The sequence below is a fragment of the Chiloscyllium plagiosum genome, chromosome 25, assembly GCF_004010195.1.
Source record: "Chiloscyllium plagiosum isolate BGI_BamShark_2017 chromosome 25, ASM401019v2, whole genome shotgun sequence".
Lineage (NCBI taxonomy): Eukaryota > Metazoa > Chordata > Chondrichthyes > Orectolobiformes > Hemiscylliidae > Chiloscyllium > Chiloscyllium plagiosum.
The window spans coordinates 44217550-44234568 of record NC_057734.1 but is presented as its reverse complement, the minus strand read 5'-3'; the positions used below and the strand labels follow the sequence as shown (position 1 = coordinate 44234568).

Below are 17019 nucleotides of genomic sequence, written 5' to 3'. Positions count from 1 at the left end.
AAACCCTCAATTTCTTTAGTCATCCAGCATTCCCTATAGTTACCAGCCTTCCTTTTCACCCTGACAGGAATATACTTTCTCTGGATTCTTGTTATCTCATTTCTGAAGGCTTCCCATTTTCCAGCCATCCCTTTACCTGCAAACATCTGCCTCCAATCTGCTTTTGAAAGTTCTTGTCTAATACCGTCAAAATTGGCCTTTCTCCAATTTAGAACTTCAACTTTTAGATCTGGTCTATCCTTTTCCATCACTAGTTTCAAGGTTGCCATCCAACTGAGGAGATACAAACGTAAATTTAATATCAGTGATGGTAAGTTGTTTGAGAAGAATCTGAGAGATAGGATTTTCATGCTTTTGGAGAGGAAAGGACTGATTAGCGATAATCAGCATGGCTTCATGCATGGGAAATTATGTCTCACAAATTTCAATGAGTTTTTTGAGGACATAACCAAAAAAAAAGACTGATGAAGGCACGCAGGTGGGCATTGTCTACATGAATTTTAGTAAAAGCATTGACAAAGTTCCACATGGTGGACTAATTAGAAGAGTTAGATCACATGGATTTCAGGGAGAGCTTGCCAATTGGATACAAAATTGACTTAATAGTAGGAGACAGAGGGTGCTGATGGAGGCTTGTTTTCTGGACTGCAGGCCTTTATCCAGTGGTGTTCCATAGGGATCGGTGCTGGGTCCACTTTTGTTTGTAATTCATATAAATGATTTGGATGAGAATTTAGGAGGCGCAGTTAGTACGTTTATACATGACACCAAAATTGGTGATTATAGTGGACACTGGAAAAGGTTATGTAAGATTACAAAGAAACCTTGATCAATTGGGCCAATGGGTGGTAAATAGAGCTTAATTTGAATAAATGTGACATATTGCATTTTGGTCAAGCAAACAGGTTACATCACAGGTAGACAAGATGGTTACAAAGGCATGCTTGCCTTCGTTGCTCAGACCATTGATTAAAGGATTTGGAACATCATGCTGAGGTTGTCTAGGGTGTTGGTGAAGTTACAGTTGTAGTTCTGACCAGCCTGCTATAGGAAAGGTATTACTAAAGTGGAGAGAGTTCAAAGAAGATGTCCCAGGATATTGTCAGGACTGGAGGGTTTGTGTTTTAAGGACAAACTGGATCTTTGCTCACAGCAGCGTAAGAGGAAGAGTGGTGACTTTATAGAGATTCATAAAATCATTACAGCATTTATAAGGCGAATAGCAAAGGATTCTTTTTCCTCAGGGGATGGGTGAGTTCAAGACTATGGTACATATTTTAAGATGAGGGGCAAAAGATTTAAAAGGGACCTGAGGGGCAATGTTTTCACAAAGAGTGTGACCCATGTGTGAAATGAAGTGCCAGAGAAAATGATAGATGTCGGTACAGTTATAACATTTAATAGACATTTGAATAGGTACATGAATAGGAAATGTTTAGAGGCATATCGGACAAAAGCAGGCATGCGGAACTACTTTAGTTTGGGAAAGTTGATTGGCATGGACGAGTTAGACTGAAGGGTCTGCTTTTGTGCTGCATGACTCTGATTCTATGTGAGTAATTCTTACATCTAGTCTTCAGGCAGTTATCAGTATAATGGACTGGACCAAAGTCCCTCAAAACGTATTACAAAGAAAGCCTAGATTCCACCTTCTTCTTATTTTAAAGGCAGATGTCAGGTTTTGTATTCTGAATACGACTGGATGGGTCAAACCACCAGTCGTGAAGCAAAATACACTTTATTCATATGCTGTACTTAAAATACAACAAAAGATAGAATAACTTACCTCTCTCTTAAAGCCATGATATCGTCACATCATTAATTAATAGACATGCATCAAGGGATCCTTTTTTGTGGATTATTTAAGTTAGCACACAGAGCAAGCAATAGACTGCGATCAGAGATTGCTTAAAACGAATCTGAATTCACAGCATTCCAAGAGTTGCAAATGATGTTGGATTATTTAACCAAGAATGTATGAGAACTCCAATTACACTGGGCACAATACAACTGAATGCATCCCACACTGCATGTCATACCCTGTTAGGGAAAACTGTAACTCCATCCACTGTAAGTTGGAAGACAAAACATACCCGGAAAATGTTTTTTAACAATGTTCTCTATATGTTGTCTTTTTTGGTTTATGCACGTGTACTTAGCTAGTTGATTCAATTTTCAATTTGCAGCTGGTTTCAGATACAATATTCTCTTGTGGAAATATGACAAAGCAATTACAAGTGCGAACAGCTCATTAGAAGCAGTTATTATTGCCTGCAGAATTCATCACCTGGTGTCAGCAAGCAGTCACAATAAATCGAAATTCAGGATCATTTTTATGGACAGAACGTAGATGTTTGGCAGAATGGTCACGCGGTCTCCATTTCATTTTCCAATGTACAGTTCAAAACACTCCCTACGTTCTGACTTCTACATAGTGGGCACACTTTGATATTGAGGATAAGGGCTCTTTGCCTTAGCATTCTCAGCTCTAACATCCCAAGGGTAGCAAATTTCATAAACTTTTTGACTTCAGATCTTTTATCCATGATTTGATTTTGACTTCAATGAGGTCAGGAGCTGAGTGTACTTTGCAGAATCTAAACTGACGATCAGTGAGTAGGCTATAGCTGTGTGTGTGTCACTTGATAGCATTATTGAAGACACCTTCCATCACTTTGCTGATTCAAGGCAGACAGATTGTAATTGACTAAATTGGAATTGTCCTTCCTTCTTGTGAACGGACATACCTGCACAATACTCCACATAGTCAAGTCAATGCCAGTGTTGTACTTGTACTGAGGTGATTTGAAAAAGATGTTGTCCATGTTTGGATGATGGCTGTAATGAGATCTGGAGACGAGCAAGTCTGCTGGAACATAAACTGAGCATAAGTGAGCAAATTAGGCGTGAATAATTTGGCTGCATGGTGGCTCAGTGGTCAGCACTGCCGACTCACAGCACCAGGGATCCAGGTTCGATTCCAGTCTAGGGCGGCTCTCTGCGTGAAGTTTGCATATTCTCCCTGTGTCTCCGCTTTCCTCTGGGTGCTCCAGTTTCCTCCCACAGTTCAAAGATGGGAAGCTTAGGTGAATTGGCCGTGCTAAATTACCCATAGTGTTCAGGGATGTGTAGGTTAGGTGCATTGGTCAGCGGTAATTGTAGAGAAATGGGTTTGAGTGGAATACTCTTCAGAGGGTTGGTGTGGAGTTGATGGGCCGAAGGGCCTGTTTTCACATTGTAGGGATTCTATAATAATGAGCAACAACTGATAGCACTCTAGGTGACGTTTCCATCAATGATAGGATGAAATGGGCTGAATTGGAATTGCCCTGCATACCTCGATAATATTGTGTTTTGTCTAACAGAGGTCAGTGCTGCAGCTACAGTGGGACATTTTAAATAGGAAACACTAATTCTTGGACTTCATTCCTTGGAACTGCAACCAGAATTTTCTTGGGATTGTATCCAGTATACTCAGCATTTCTTGATATTATCTGTAGTGATTCAAATTGTCTGAAGCCAACTGTTTATAATTCCAAGGAGTTCAGCAGGAAAATCTGAGTTGAATCAATCACTTGAAACCTCTGGTTGAAAGTGATTGCAAAAACATACTCCCCTTACCATTCCAACCAGCATCATGCATGTTGAAATATTTGAAAGCCCACTCTTGCCCTCAACAAGCTGTTTATGACTTGATATAACAAGCTTCAGAGCTGTGATTTGATCTACTGGCTGTAAGATTGCTTATCCCTGCATTTAACATGATCTATGCATTGTTTGACATGCAACATAATGTCGTCTTGAAGAATCACAATGCATTATTTTTAGATGCTTCATCATGTCCCTACGTTATTCACCTAATTTGAACAGTGCTGGTACCCTGGTTTGATGATATTAGTAAATATATATATTTGCAGGGCCATGAGGTCACATATTCTCGTGGAATATAATTCAGCTAGTGGAATTTCTTCATAACACTGCTTTATTATCCAGTGTTGAATTGATAGCACTATTCTAAATAACTCTAGATTGATATCATGGTAATACCTCACAACATGATGTGTATTCATCATAATGGGACTTCATCTCCATAAGGACTGTGCTGTGATCCCTGCTGCCAACATTGTCATGATGTTATATGTCTGCAAATGTAGAATTGTGTATTTCTAACAATTCACAAATCTTCCATATTTTGTATTATTCTCAAACATTGAAATACACCCTGCATATTAATACCAAGGTCATTAATATCGTCAGGAAGGGACAGGGTCCAAATATTGACATCTGGTGAACTTCACTACAAACCTTAGTCCAATCCCAAATCCATGTGTTAACCTATCACTCAGCCAATTTTGTATACATGATGCTGCTGTCTTGATTTTTCGATGAACTCTAACCTTGCTGAAGAGTCTGTTGTGTGCCATTGTATCAAAGGTTTTTTTTTTTGGAAGTTCATGTACACCACATTAACAGCACTATCTACATCGCCTTTAGGGAAGGTGATGGCTGAGTGGTATTACTCAGGAAATGTTCTGGGGATCTGAGTTCAAATTTGCCATGGCAACTGGTTGAGTTAGAATTCAATAAAAATCTAGAATAAAGGGTTTAATGTTGACTATGAATCCATTGTTGATTCTCAGAAAAAGCCCACTTGGTTCATTAATTACATGGCCTGACTTACGTATGCATCCATAGCAATATGATTTCCACTTAACTGCCCTCTGGGCAATTAACAGTGGACAATAGACGCTGGCCGAGCCAGTGAAACCTTTATCATGTAAATGCATTTTTTAAAATTAAAAACACCTTTTTGTTGCCTCTTCAAAAGAATAATCCAACATTTCAGTTAAACACAATATGCTGTTAACAAATCAATATAGATTAACTGAATTGAATTAATTTTAATTTATTGTCACGTGTACTGAGACACAGTGAACAAAACTTTGTCTTGTCTTGCGAGCAATACAGGCAGATCACAGAGTTAAGTAGCATAGATAAGTAAATAATAGGTAAACAGCAGCAAAAACAAAAAAGAAACAGGTAAAGGTGAATGTTAAGAGTTTGTGAGTCCATTCAGTATTGTGACAAAAGTGGGTTTGAAACTGTTGCGAAACTGGCTGGTGCGTGTGTTCAGGCTTCTGTACCTTCTCCCCGATGGTGGAGGTTATAGAAAAACATTGCCAGGGTGGGATGGATCTTTAAGAATGCTGGCAGCCATTCCTTGACAGAGGGCCTGGAAGATGGATTCTCTAGATGGGAAGTTCGCCTTTGTGAATGTCTGGGCCAAGATTATCCTAATTTAATCACATTTGCACAAGTAACAATTAAATTCATCCCTAATTATTGTTCCTAGGAGATTCCCTACTGTGTATATTTTTCCAACTTTTTTGAACATTTCCGATTCTTCAGCTATTGAACACCAAGAAAGACTGAAATAACCAAAGTTTCAGTAACTTCCAGTCTCACATCCCTCAGTATGCTTGGATGTATCACAAGTGGTCCAGTGAAATATCAAACCTTATGACAGTCTGCCTGTTCAGACTTATTGATTCCCAAACACGTGCTGGAATTGTCCTCTCTTTCACCATGGCCGTCTTCCTCTTTAAACAAATGCGAATGTCTCAACTATGCTCATGTCTCTTTGTGTAAATCTTACTTGGCCTTTACGTACGAAAACCTTTTTTTTTACTGAACCTTGTGAGGCCTTGAGTTTTCTTCTTATTTAATTGCAATAGTAGAAGCAGTCTGAAATTGACGGGTCAAGCTCCCAGACTACCAAGATTTGTTTTTGTTTTGCTGCGATCTTGAAAATGGGTTTCGAAGCTGCAGCACATCTCTCCCTGCAATTCACTCTCAGAGTTTTCTCCTGATGGTAGCTTTTACCTCCCGGAGTAGAGAGTTGTATGCAAGGAAATCTATTTTACTGAATTTACATTTGCCAAGTGTGTGTTTATGGGATGACGCAATATTGGAATATTTAATTATTTATATAATTTATATAATTATACAGTTTTTATATAATTCTGTTAAGCATTTCGATTGAGTTACAGTTAAGTCAATGAACAAAGAGAATTTTTCGTCAAGACTGGTGGGTTGATCAATTGAATTGCATCTGATTGCAGTGCCTGCAACTTGCATTTAGATTAGCTTCCCTACAATGTAGAAGCAGGCCCTTCGGCCCAACCAGTCCACACCGACCCTCTGAAGTGTAACCCACCCAGATCCATTTCCCTCTAACTAATGCACCTAACACTATGGACAATTTAGCATGGCTAATTCATCTGACCTGCACATCTGTGGGAGGAAACCGGAGCACCTAGAGGAAACCCACGCAGACACGGGGGAAATGTGCAAACTCCACACAGGCAATCACCCGAGGTGTGGGTCGAACCCGGGGCCCTAGTGCTGTGAGGCAGCAGTGCTAACCACGGAGCCACTGTGCCGCCCCCATATTAAGGAGAAGTTAAGATGTAGGCTATCTTATAATATATGTTGAGGGGGTTTCGTCTGGTCCATAACCACAGGAAACCAAGTGATATGAAAAATTCTTTTTCAGGTTGGCAACCTGTAACCAATAAAATTCCACAGCTCCCAATGCTGAGACGACATCTGTTACAATGCATATTAATGACTTGGAGGAAGGAAGCAAATGTATTATAGCAACATTCGCAGACAATTCAAAAACAGGTCGAAAGGCAAGTTGCTAGGTGGATGCAAACAGTTCACAGAGAGATATTGATAGGTTAAGTAATTGGAGTATAATGTAGGAAGAGGTGACACTGTTCATTTTGAAGGAGGAACAAAAGTATAAAGCATTAATTATATGGTGACCTGCAGAAAGTTGCAACACAAGGGACTTGGGAGTACCTGTATCACAAAAAGCTAGTACACAAGTGCAGCAGGTAATCAGGAAGGCAAACGGAAAGCTTGCCCTTATTTCGAGGAAGTTGGAATATGAGGGTCAGGGAATCATACTGCGATTGTATGATATGGTGGTGAGAGTACTATGTGCAGTTTTGGTCCCCTTAGTTAAGGAAATATGTAATTTCATTGGAGACAGTGGGCGGCACGGTGGCACAGTGGTTAGCACTGCTGCCTCACAGCGCCAGAGACCCGGGTTCAATTCCCGCCTCAGGCGACTGACTGTGTGGAGTTTGCACGTTCTCCCCGTGTCTGCGTGGGTTTCCTCCGGGTGCTCCGGTTTCCTCCCACAGTCCAAAGATGTGCAGGGTCAGGTGAATTGGCCATACTAAATTGCCCGTAGTGTTAGGTAAGGGGTAAATGTAGGGGTATGGGTGGGTTTCGCTTCGGCGGGTCGGTGTGGACTTGTTGGGCCGAAGGGCCTGTTTCCACACTGTAATCTAATCTAAATCTAAATCTAATCTAAATCTAAACAGTTCAGACAAGGTTCACTTGGATGAAGAAGGGTCATTGGACCCAAAACATTAACTCTGCTGTCTCTCCACAGATGCTGCCAAACTTGCTGAGTTTTCCTGCAATTTCTGTTCTTGTCACCAGGTTGATACCTGTATGGAAGGATTCTCTTATGAGCAAATCCCTGATTGGATTCTTAAGGACCTTGACAGGGTAAATTCTGAGAGAATGCTTCCCTTTATGGGAGAGTCTAAGGCCAGAGGACATAATCTCAGAATAAAGGGGAGCGAATTTAAGATCATATGGGGAAGACTTTCTTCTCTCAGAGGGTTGTGATACTTTGGAATTCTTATATATAAGGCTGAGATAAATAGATGTGTAGGTGAATCAAGGGCTGGGGAAATACAGGAAAGTGGACTTAAGGAATGTCAAATCCGCCATGATCAACTGAATGATCCAGCACGTTCATGGAATCCAATAGCCTACTCCTGTAGCTATTTCTCATGATAGAAATGTACATGTTATCTGAAAACTTGATTTAATTCCTTGTTGGAAGTCAGTTCATTCTTAAGGGAGTAGACATGTGGAACCTTAACACCATAGTAACAAGGGGCTTTTGGATATCTTTGCAGGAACCCAAAAACTGACATGTTGTGAAAAGAGAGATGATAAGATGAAAGAAAATACAATACATGTGTCCGAAAAAATAGAAAGGTATAATGATTGTTTATTGATTTTATTTTGAGTGGAGACAATAACTAATGGTAAAATCACTTGCTGAGTAATTCATGGACCCAGGCTAATGCTGTGGGTAGAAACAACAAAATGCTGTGTAAACCCAGCAGGTCTGGCAGCATAAGTAGAGAGAAAACAGAATCAACATATCAGGTCCAATGACCCTGCTCATATTGTGGGATTATGAATTCATATCTCACTGTGGCAGCGTGAAATTTAGATGGAAAAATACATTTTCAGAGTAAAGCTGACACTGTAAACAATGGTCATCAAAATATAAAGGCGTTGTAAGAAACCACTGGGTTCACTTATGTACTTCTGGTAAGAAAATCTACTGTTTATACCTGACTTGGCCTGCACACAACTCCAGAACCATGGCAACGGGATTGATTCTGAACAAGCCTGGCACGTCACTCAGTTTGAGGACAATTTGTTTAAATAACTTTTTTTAAAAAAAAATCAATGTCCTAGGCTTGGGTGTACAGCGTTAATTCCAAAATGTACTGAAGACGCAAACCATGAAATTATTGTGAATAGTGAAAATGGTATGGAACGAGTGGGCACAGGCACAAGCAATTTAATTCAGAAAGGCGTGCAGCTATGGACTTGGTTCGGAAAATGAAGTGGGAAAGTAATGAAAAAAAGTGTAAAAAATATATTTTCACACGATCAGGAGCCTGGGTGTAGATGTGTACAATTCGTTGAAAGTGGCGGGGCAGACTGAGAAAGCATTTAAAAATTAATCAAGGTTCTAGTCTTTCTAAAGAGTCTTAAAATTATAAAACTAAGGAGCGTATGGTATAACTTCATAAAGCACTCGTCGGGCCGCAACTGCCATATTGTGTTCAATTCTGATTCACATACAGTAGTGGTTGTTGAACCACTGGACCTGATTTAGAAAAGAGTATTGAGAATTGGTCTAGTGATTGGAGACTCTAATTGCTCGATAAATTTCCAAAGCCGGGTTTATTCGCCTCAAAAAAGGAAAGACTGACAGCACATTTGGTGAACAATCCTGTCGAGAGAGGCCGCTACTCATGAATTGACGTTGATAATTTGGCGTTCAGTTTCGGATTTCTTTGCAATGAATAAACGGTTCTACCAGAGTCCCTTTACAATCGTCCAGTTCTACATGATTCAAACAGGACAAACTAGTAAATACACAGCAAAATAATGGGATTGCCGCGTTCAGAGTGCCTGAGTATTCAAGCAGATTGAGACCCACAACTATTAAAAATAAGGAGTGGAGAGAATTCGAATTGGTGACAAAAAAAGTAACTTGAGAATTCTGAAATAATAGTATAACAAAAAAAAACTATCGGAATGATAATCTTTGGGGTCTAAAGTATATGCTATATGTATTGTATTTCATGAGTTTTATCACATTGTTAAGGCAATATTGCCTAAGTCAAAGTCTGGCTTAAGTTGACATCAAACCATTCGCTGGTGCGGTAAGTTTACCCATCTGCTTTATAAACACCTCTCCTGGCAGAAATTTAAAACACAATGTTGGAAAAGCTCAGCAGGTCTGGCAGCACCTGTACAGAGAAACAGAGTTAATGTTTCCTGTCTCATGGGACTGTTCAGAACTTTAAAAAAATCATTTGAAGAAGAGACACATTGAAATTGAAACATTAACTGGTTATTCCTCAAGAAACGCCACTAGACGTGCTGAGGTTCTACGGCATTTCTGTTTGTATTTTGGATCGGCAGCATTTTGCTTTTGTTATAGTGTTTAACCCAATGTGACAAGCCACATCTATCATGAAAGTCATTTGCCCTCGATCAGACCTGTTTAGAATACAAACTGCGTGGAAATATGGGTAGATTACTTTCTGTCATCTGGTCGGCTCATTTGTCTGATGAGGTCTGGCCATTCAATGAATGCAGCAAAGATTAATTACACAACAAAATTTGGCTGGGAGTGGTGGGTGAATGAATGTATGAATTAAAGGAGCACTCAAGCAATATAACAGCAAGAGGGAAAATGGAGAAAGCTAAAATACAGCCGCTATTTTGTGAGTCATTGCATTATCATTGAACACACGTGTAATGGAAGCAATATTGACTTCAACCATGAATGGCAAAAAAGTTATGATTGAGTGCAATTTTATTACACAATAGAAGGTGCAAGAAGTAATGTTAGAAAAGTATGTTATCATGCATTATGCACGTAAAATATCCTGCTTCAATGTCACAGCGTGTATATGTAGAAACACTAAACATATCTTCAATATTTGCTTATTCTGTAGTTAAGCAATGCAGACAGCCTTGGTTAACTCTGAGTAGTTCTTGCTTGGGGATTCCCCGTTCTATAAATGGTTACAGAGACAACATCTAAGCATAGGACTGCAAGCAAAACATGAACCCCTCACAAATACTCATACTTTACAAAGATATTAATGCTGCATCCTTTAAATTCCAAATTTATTCCATGCTAATGTGAATGCATAGAAAACCCAAGTCCCAAGCACTGCAACTTAAAGCAGAGAATCACTCGACAATTTGTTCAACTCAAAAGATGGATCTTTTGTCAACATTCGATTTACAACATTTAGAAATTCGTCATAAATGAATTTGCAGTGGCACCATTTCCACAATGATGTCCTATAGTAAACATCAAATATACATTCTTCCATATCAGCGAAACATCTATGTTGATGAGCAATATCTTGTGAATGTTACCCCATGACACCGAGATCCGAGGTCAGTTCGTGAAAGGATTAACCTTTGTACCAATATCAATGCCTGGAAGCCCGGAAATTTTGCAACACAATTTTTGCTGGAAATGTATAAATTAAAGGAGCATTCAAGCAATATAACAGAAAGGGGGGAATGGAGAAAGCTAACGATGTTTTTTTAAATCCTGGATATTTCAGATGAGTGAATTCAATCCATCGGCCATTCCACAGAGGGGCCCTCAACGAGTTGCACTGACTGATTAAAAAATAAATAAAGAGTTAGAAGTTTATAAATTTACCTATAAAGGATATTTGCGGCACTTTTGCACTTTCCGCAAGTTTAAAATAGCGCTTGGTGCCTCACCGCATATTCTAAGCACAGAATAAACAGTACTAACGCTGATATATTTAGTCTAAAATTAGTAATCAACTTTATTGATTCAAATGACGAAATTGTTAAATACATGGCCCTAATGCAAATGTAAATTATATGAGGCAATTGATTTAAAATATAGCCATTGATCAAATGTGAGGTTTTACTAAATATGAGCATTGAAACATTTTAGTCTTTGAATTTTAGTTAAAGTCGTAGCGAAAATGTAAGGGAATTATCTGATTGAGGAGGAGGGAGTGTGCACAAGTTGAATTCTATCGCGAGAATTTCCTGTTGTGACTGACGCAATTGGTTACAAGAACGTGGATGCTGCTCGGTTGGCCAATCGACAATGTCGGGAGGACAATATATTTGCCTATTTAATCAGACGGTGCCATTCAAGTTGTTCAAGACTTTGATATAAAACGTTACATTCACTGATCCGAATACTCCTGCTTCATCGTGCCATCACAATGGCCGTTACTCTTGCTCTGCTATTGCTTATAATTGGTCTGACCTGTAAGTGTCGTCGAAATATTTGCAATTTCTTTAGCATTAAGAACATTTTTAAAATTAAAGCAAACGCCTAATCCAGAGTCTGATTTGATCTGAACACAATGTCGTCGTTCATGTTTATCGTTTGAATTTTAATCTTGAAATGTTTTATCTGTTTTACAGGTACAAGCGCGGAGGTCCGCTTGGTCCAACCAGCCTCCGAGTCCACAACACCTGGAGAAACTGTTCGCCTGACCTGTACAGTCCACGGAATCGACCTTTCAGAAAGCTATGTTTCTTGGTACCATCAGAAACGAGACAGCGCCCCAAGATTTATCCTGTATGGGACCGATAGCAGAGGCGAGGGTATCCCGGAGAGATTTATCGGCCTGGAAGAAGAATCAACCAACGTGGGATATTTGACCATCACTAACGTGCAGGCAGAGGACGCTGGCGATTATTACTGTTACTCATACGATGAAAGCAACATCGGGTACTTCGGTAGCGGAACCAGGTTGAATGTTCTGAGTAAGTGCCTCTCTATGCCTCTAAATCAAATTACTTGTTCGGATCCCGAATTTAAATGCAATGTTTCTTTTGTCAATTTCCTACAAAATTGTTCCTCTGAAACTGAATCTGTTTTGCCAGCTGTTAAAACAAACAAACCAATTCTATGTAAAAAAGAGTGACACTCCCAGAGGACGGCTCACATATTAGAAAGAGAGAGAGAGACAGGTCGTGCTGGTTTAACCTGAGAGGCATCAGGTGAGGGGAGAGGTTGAAAAGGTGGGACCTTCATGGTAACCTCGATCTGTTCAAAAATTGAACCTGCGCTAACCACCCGTCCAGCAACTGAACTAACCGACCCCTATGTACAAGTTACTCAATGTTGAATGCATTCTCTGTATACCTGTTTCCCTTTGGTAGCACTGCCCTGTCACACAATTAAAGAGGAAGCTTATAACTGGAGGACACAATGTTCTCAGAATGGGCCCTCTTTCCATCATTGCTCTTTTTCCATATTCAGTGATTATGGGTCGACTTGCACTGTTACGAACCAAATTTATTGCTGGTAGTGAATGAGATGTACAGTGTGTGAATGGAAGACGGGGGCGAGCTACTGTTTTAGCACCAGCAAATGGTAAGGTAATCCTAAACAACATTCAGATCGGTCACTTTAGCTAAACAGCCCCATGCTGTCACTCAGATTAAAACTGCTATTTATTGATTTTAAGAGCCAGTGGTAGTACAGAAGTCGATCTATAGCTGAAATTTCAATATTAGGTTGGATTGTATGTGATATATTTAATAGGTCAGATATTTTTAAAACCTACTGAAGCTTCTTTTTGGAGTCCCAGCATGTTCTCCAATAATCAAAAACATGTGACCGTTTAAATCCAAATACTGTAGTCTGAACTGCGATGGTGTTTGGAAACTGAAATTCGTTTTCACGTTGGAACTGCGAGTCTTCCTTAACCAAGTGTAAACTGATCTTTCAGTCGTGTTCCAAGCCTCTTCCAGTCCTCGACTATACCAAACGGCCGCCCGGATCATTCAGTGACTGAAAGACCACTGATTAAGTTAGTTTTGCAGGGTCACCAGCCCGCCTGGCTGCACCGCGTACTCGTTATGCAAAGTGGCCGCTTGTTTGGCCCCCACTCCAGCGCCCATGGATTTCCCATCCAGTCAGCATCAGTGAGGAGCAGGGGAATGGGAGCAGCCTTCAAGGAAAGTTGTGAGGCGGTTGGAGAGCTACATCTTGAAGCGATCCCCACAAAGCTTCATATGATCCGCCTAAACTTGCCTTGGGCATATAGACTTAGGGGTCTGCTCGCCTCCAATTTTAAAAAAAAGGAATTGCTATGCCAAATAGGAGCCAAGTCTCCCCTCCATTCCCCACTGCTACCTGGGGAGTGGGATGGGGTGGGGTGGGGGGAATCCATTAACAGCTGGAGAACAGTCCGGGAAAAGCTCATGTTGACGGGAACCAATCGAGAACCCAACCAACATATTACATTCCAAATTTCCTCATGTCACCCCTCCCACACCAACACCAAATCCATGAGTGTGTAAAATACCCGCCTTTAGCCGATCTCTGCTCAAACCTTGAGGAACATGAAGGGAAACCATTCAGAAACGGTAATCCTGGTAACGTTTTTTTATTGATCAAAACAAGATAAATTGGATAATGTAGTTTGAGATTTACTGTGTCGAAGACATTACGCTAGGAAATATTAATAGCGAAAAACTCATCCTCAGTTTTAGAGTTAACACAAACAATTTAAAAACATTCCTGCTAAGGTTACCGTAAGAATGCAAAGATGTTCAGTAACTTACTCGTGAGCCTCCGAGAGAAAGGAATAACCATACACAACTGATGATCCCCTCCAGATAATTCCGCCCAACTTTGTTCAGAAATTGCTAGTGGTGGAATATTCAGAAGTTTTTATAGATGCAAATAAAATTCAACAGGGCGATTCAATCAAAGCAATTGAACAGTCCTCATGAAGGACCACTCCATTCTCACAGGGTTCAGTGGTATTTGATTTTAAAAAATTGAATTGATGCAATCTGTAGCAGACATTTTTGCATCGAAGTGTTTTATGGACGCTGGGAGCAGGTAGGATTTGAACACGGACTCAGACATCGGGATACTGCATCCCAGAGCTCTAATTTAACTTATTACACTTTACCTTATTTCATTCCCGACACGCTTGGATATCCGAAGCAAAGTTCCTCTAATTCAGAATTGACTCGTGATCATATCACATCCTCAAAAATGACCAACAATCTCAGATATCAGCACACGCCAGAAAGTACATCTATAAAATATTTAAATGAAGTAGGTTGGAGTCGAAATAAATATCACAAATGTTATGCTGCACATCAATTCAGACTGATTGGGCTGAGAGTGTGGCAAATTTATAATTTGGCGGAAGTTATGTTTGCTTGATATCAGTGGACGTCTGTCCACAGAGCTATGGCTAAGCAATTTTACACCGATGCCAGTTTCTGTCATAAGGCAGTCAGGTGTGAAATAACATGCCTTTGGTATAAACCTATTTTCTGCTGAAATTGTCCACACCCCTACATAAGGGATGCTCATGAGGAAATAGTCAGATGGTGAGTATTGGGGATTCCGAATGTGGAGCACCTTTGGAAAGAATGCAGAATTAATGTTCCAGTGACCCTTCCTCAGTTCTGCCAGACCTGATTTTTCGGAGCAATTTCGGTTTTTGTCTGGGAATAGAAAAGACTTTGTTCATTTTTATTGCCCTGATTGCCGGCAAGCAGAGTGTCTGTTTATTACACACTGCCCGAATGAATGGGACTAGAAACTGAGTCCGCTAGTCTAAGAAAGGAGATATTGCCACTGCACCACAACTACCCCAAACACCATAAACAAGGGCAGTATTGATGATTTTGGGCATGATTTTGAAAGGGGCTCCTCTCACCTCTTCGTCGAATGTCATGACCACAATCTTACTGGAACACAGCGTTTGAAGCTGCAGTGATCTCAACATGCAGCCTCCCAGAGTCAGACTCTGTACTATTTCACAGAGAACCACTCCTCCTTGCCAATATATAGATTGATTTTTGAGAGCTAGTTCCTCAAAATGATCAGAGACTTTTTTTAAAAAACCGAACTAAATGTATCTGCGTCACAACAGCAATGTTCAGACTCTCCGGTCTTCTCCAGCAAGACTTTGAGTGGCAGAAGGTTTCGCTTTCCATGTGCAGTTTAAGGAAATTCGGCTTCGTACATGTTCTTGAACGTGCTCATGTTATTTGTATCCAAATACAATTTCTCAGAAATATAAACCCATGGCAAGTACAGGTCTCTACAGCTCAGAGTCAGACATATTCGGTGTTTAAATGTAAGTGTTTGACACAGTTCATAATTCAGATGAGTAAGTGAACTCACAAGCAGTGTTTGGCCTTTCGTTTCTAGGTCGTCAGCCAAACAAGCCCACAGTGTTGCTCCTCCCCCCGTCAGAACAGCAGATTGCAGGAGCCAACGAGGCGACGCTGGTGTGTATGGTCAGTCATTTCTACCCGGAGTCGGTGACGTTGGTGTGGAGTGTGGACGGCAAAGTCAGGCAGACCGGCATCCAGACGAGCTCAACCCTACAGGACTCTGACCAGACGTACAGTGTAAGCAGTTACCTCACCCTGTCAGCTTCTGAGTGGACCTCACACGAGCTTTACTCCTGCGGGGTGCAACACCAGACCCTCAGCTCCACACTTGAGCAAAGCATCAGGAAATCAAGCTGCATTTGATGAAGATGTTAAAATGCTTTATTGTTAAAAACGTATTTTCTGTATTACCTGTTAAAAATAATTTGCCCCTGTTTCTTAATTTGAATCCCATCCAATTTTACAATGTTGATCACTTTTTGAAAAGTAAGGGTGCTTGACCTTCATATCTTTAAGCAAAATAATGCCATTGCATTTGCGTGTACTGTTTTAACTTCTTATTCTTAGAACCGATTAAATAATAAAATATTATGAGTACGCAAAATATTTTATATCTTGCAACATGAAGGCCAAATTCACCATAAAGGATTCACAGTGAACGTGTCAGAAAATGAGACTGACAAGCAGATACCGACTGACTCCAGTGTGTACCTCCAATAGATGCTACTTTCTATTAGCTTATAGATTAGCAGGAGTTTGTTGGATTTGTGATATTTTCCTGTGCATCCTTATCCCCTTCCTGCGAGGGAATCCGTCTGCTAGACAGTTATGAAAAATGCAGAGAAAAAAAATCAAATATTTAAACATTGACTTCTAGATTTTTAAAAAAAGTCGGTCAGGAAGGAGGTGGGCAACACAATAAGAAAAGTTAACAGAAGTGGTGAGGTGCTATTTTGAGGGGGACCTGAAGAAGGAGACAGAATGTAAAAATACGAAGTCATCTACTTTAGCCGAAAATGAGGATTGTTTTTCTCTCAGATTCTTTGGAATTCTCTTCTCCAGAGAGCACTGTTAGGCTGGATCACTGAATGCTCTAAGACTGAGCTAGATAGATTAACAGGCAATGAATGGAGTGACAATATGGAGTTGAGACCACAGTTTAAAAAGTATTTTATTGGTGGTGAAACCTGGCCACGTTCCAAAGCTGTGAACTGCGCTATATAATGTCGGTCATTTCTTTACACTCTCCAATCGCAAAATGGCAATCCCTTTTTGATTGCCTTGCTAATTAAAGAAATAATTGAGGCGGGGCAGAAAAGGATATTTTAAATACATCACAGTTTCTTGTTAGAGACCAAGTGAATTTTCCAAGCGTGTTGAATTTTCCACCAGTGTCAGCAAACCAACATCATCACCTTTCGGAGTGTTGATCCCAAGCAGTTC

General features: G+C 40.2%; 1 protein-coding gene across 1 annotated transcript; it reads left to right on the top strand.

Moving 5' to 3' along the window:
* The first annotated feature begins 11583 nt into the window (after nt 1–11583).
* On the top strand, nt 11584–16173 carry LOC122562485 (immunoglobulin lambda-1 light chain-like). The gene is made up of 3 exons (XM_043715322.1): nt 11584–11682; nt 11842–12186; nt 15611–16173. The coding sequence occupies exons 1-3, from the start codon at nt 11637–11639 to the stop codon at nt 15937–15939; spliced, it is 720 nt and encodes a 239-aa protein (XP_043571257.1). The 5' UTR covers nt 11584–11636; the 3' UTR covers nt 15940–16173.
* The last annotated feature ends 846 nt before the right edge of the window (nt 16174–17019 follow it).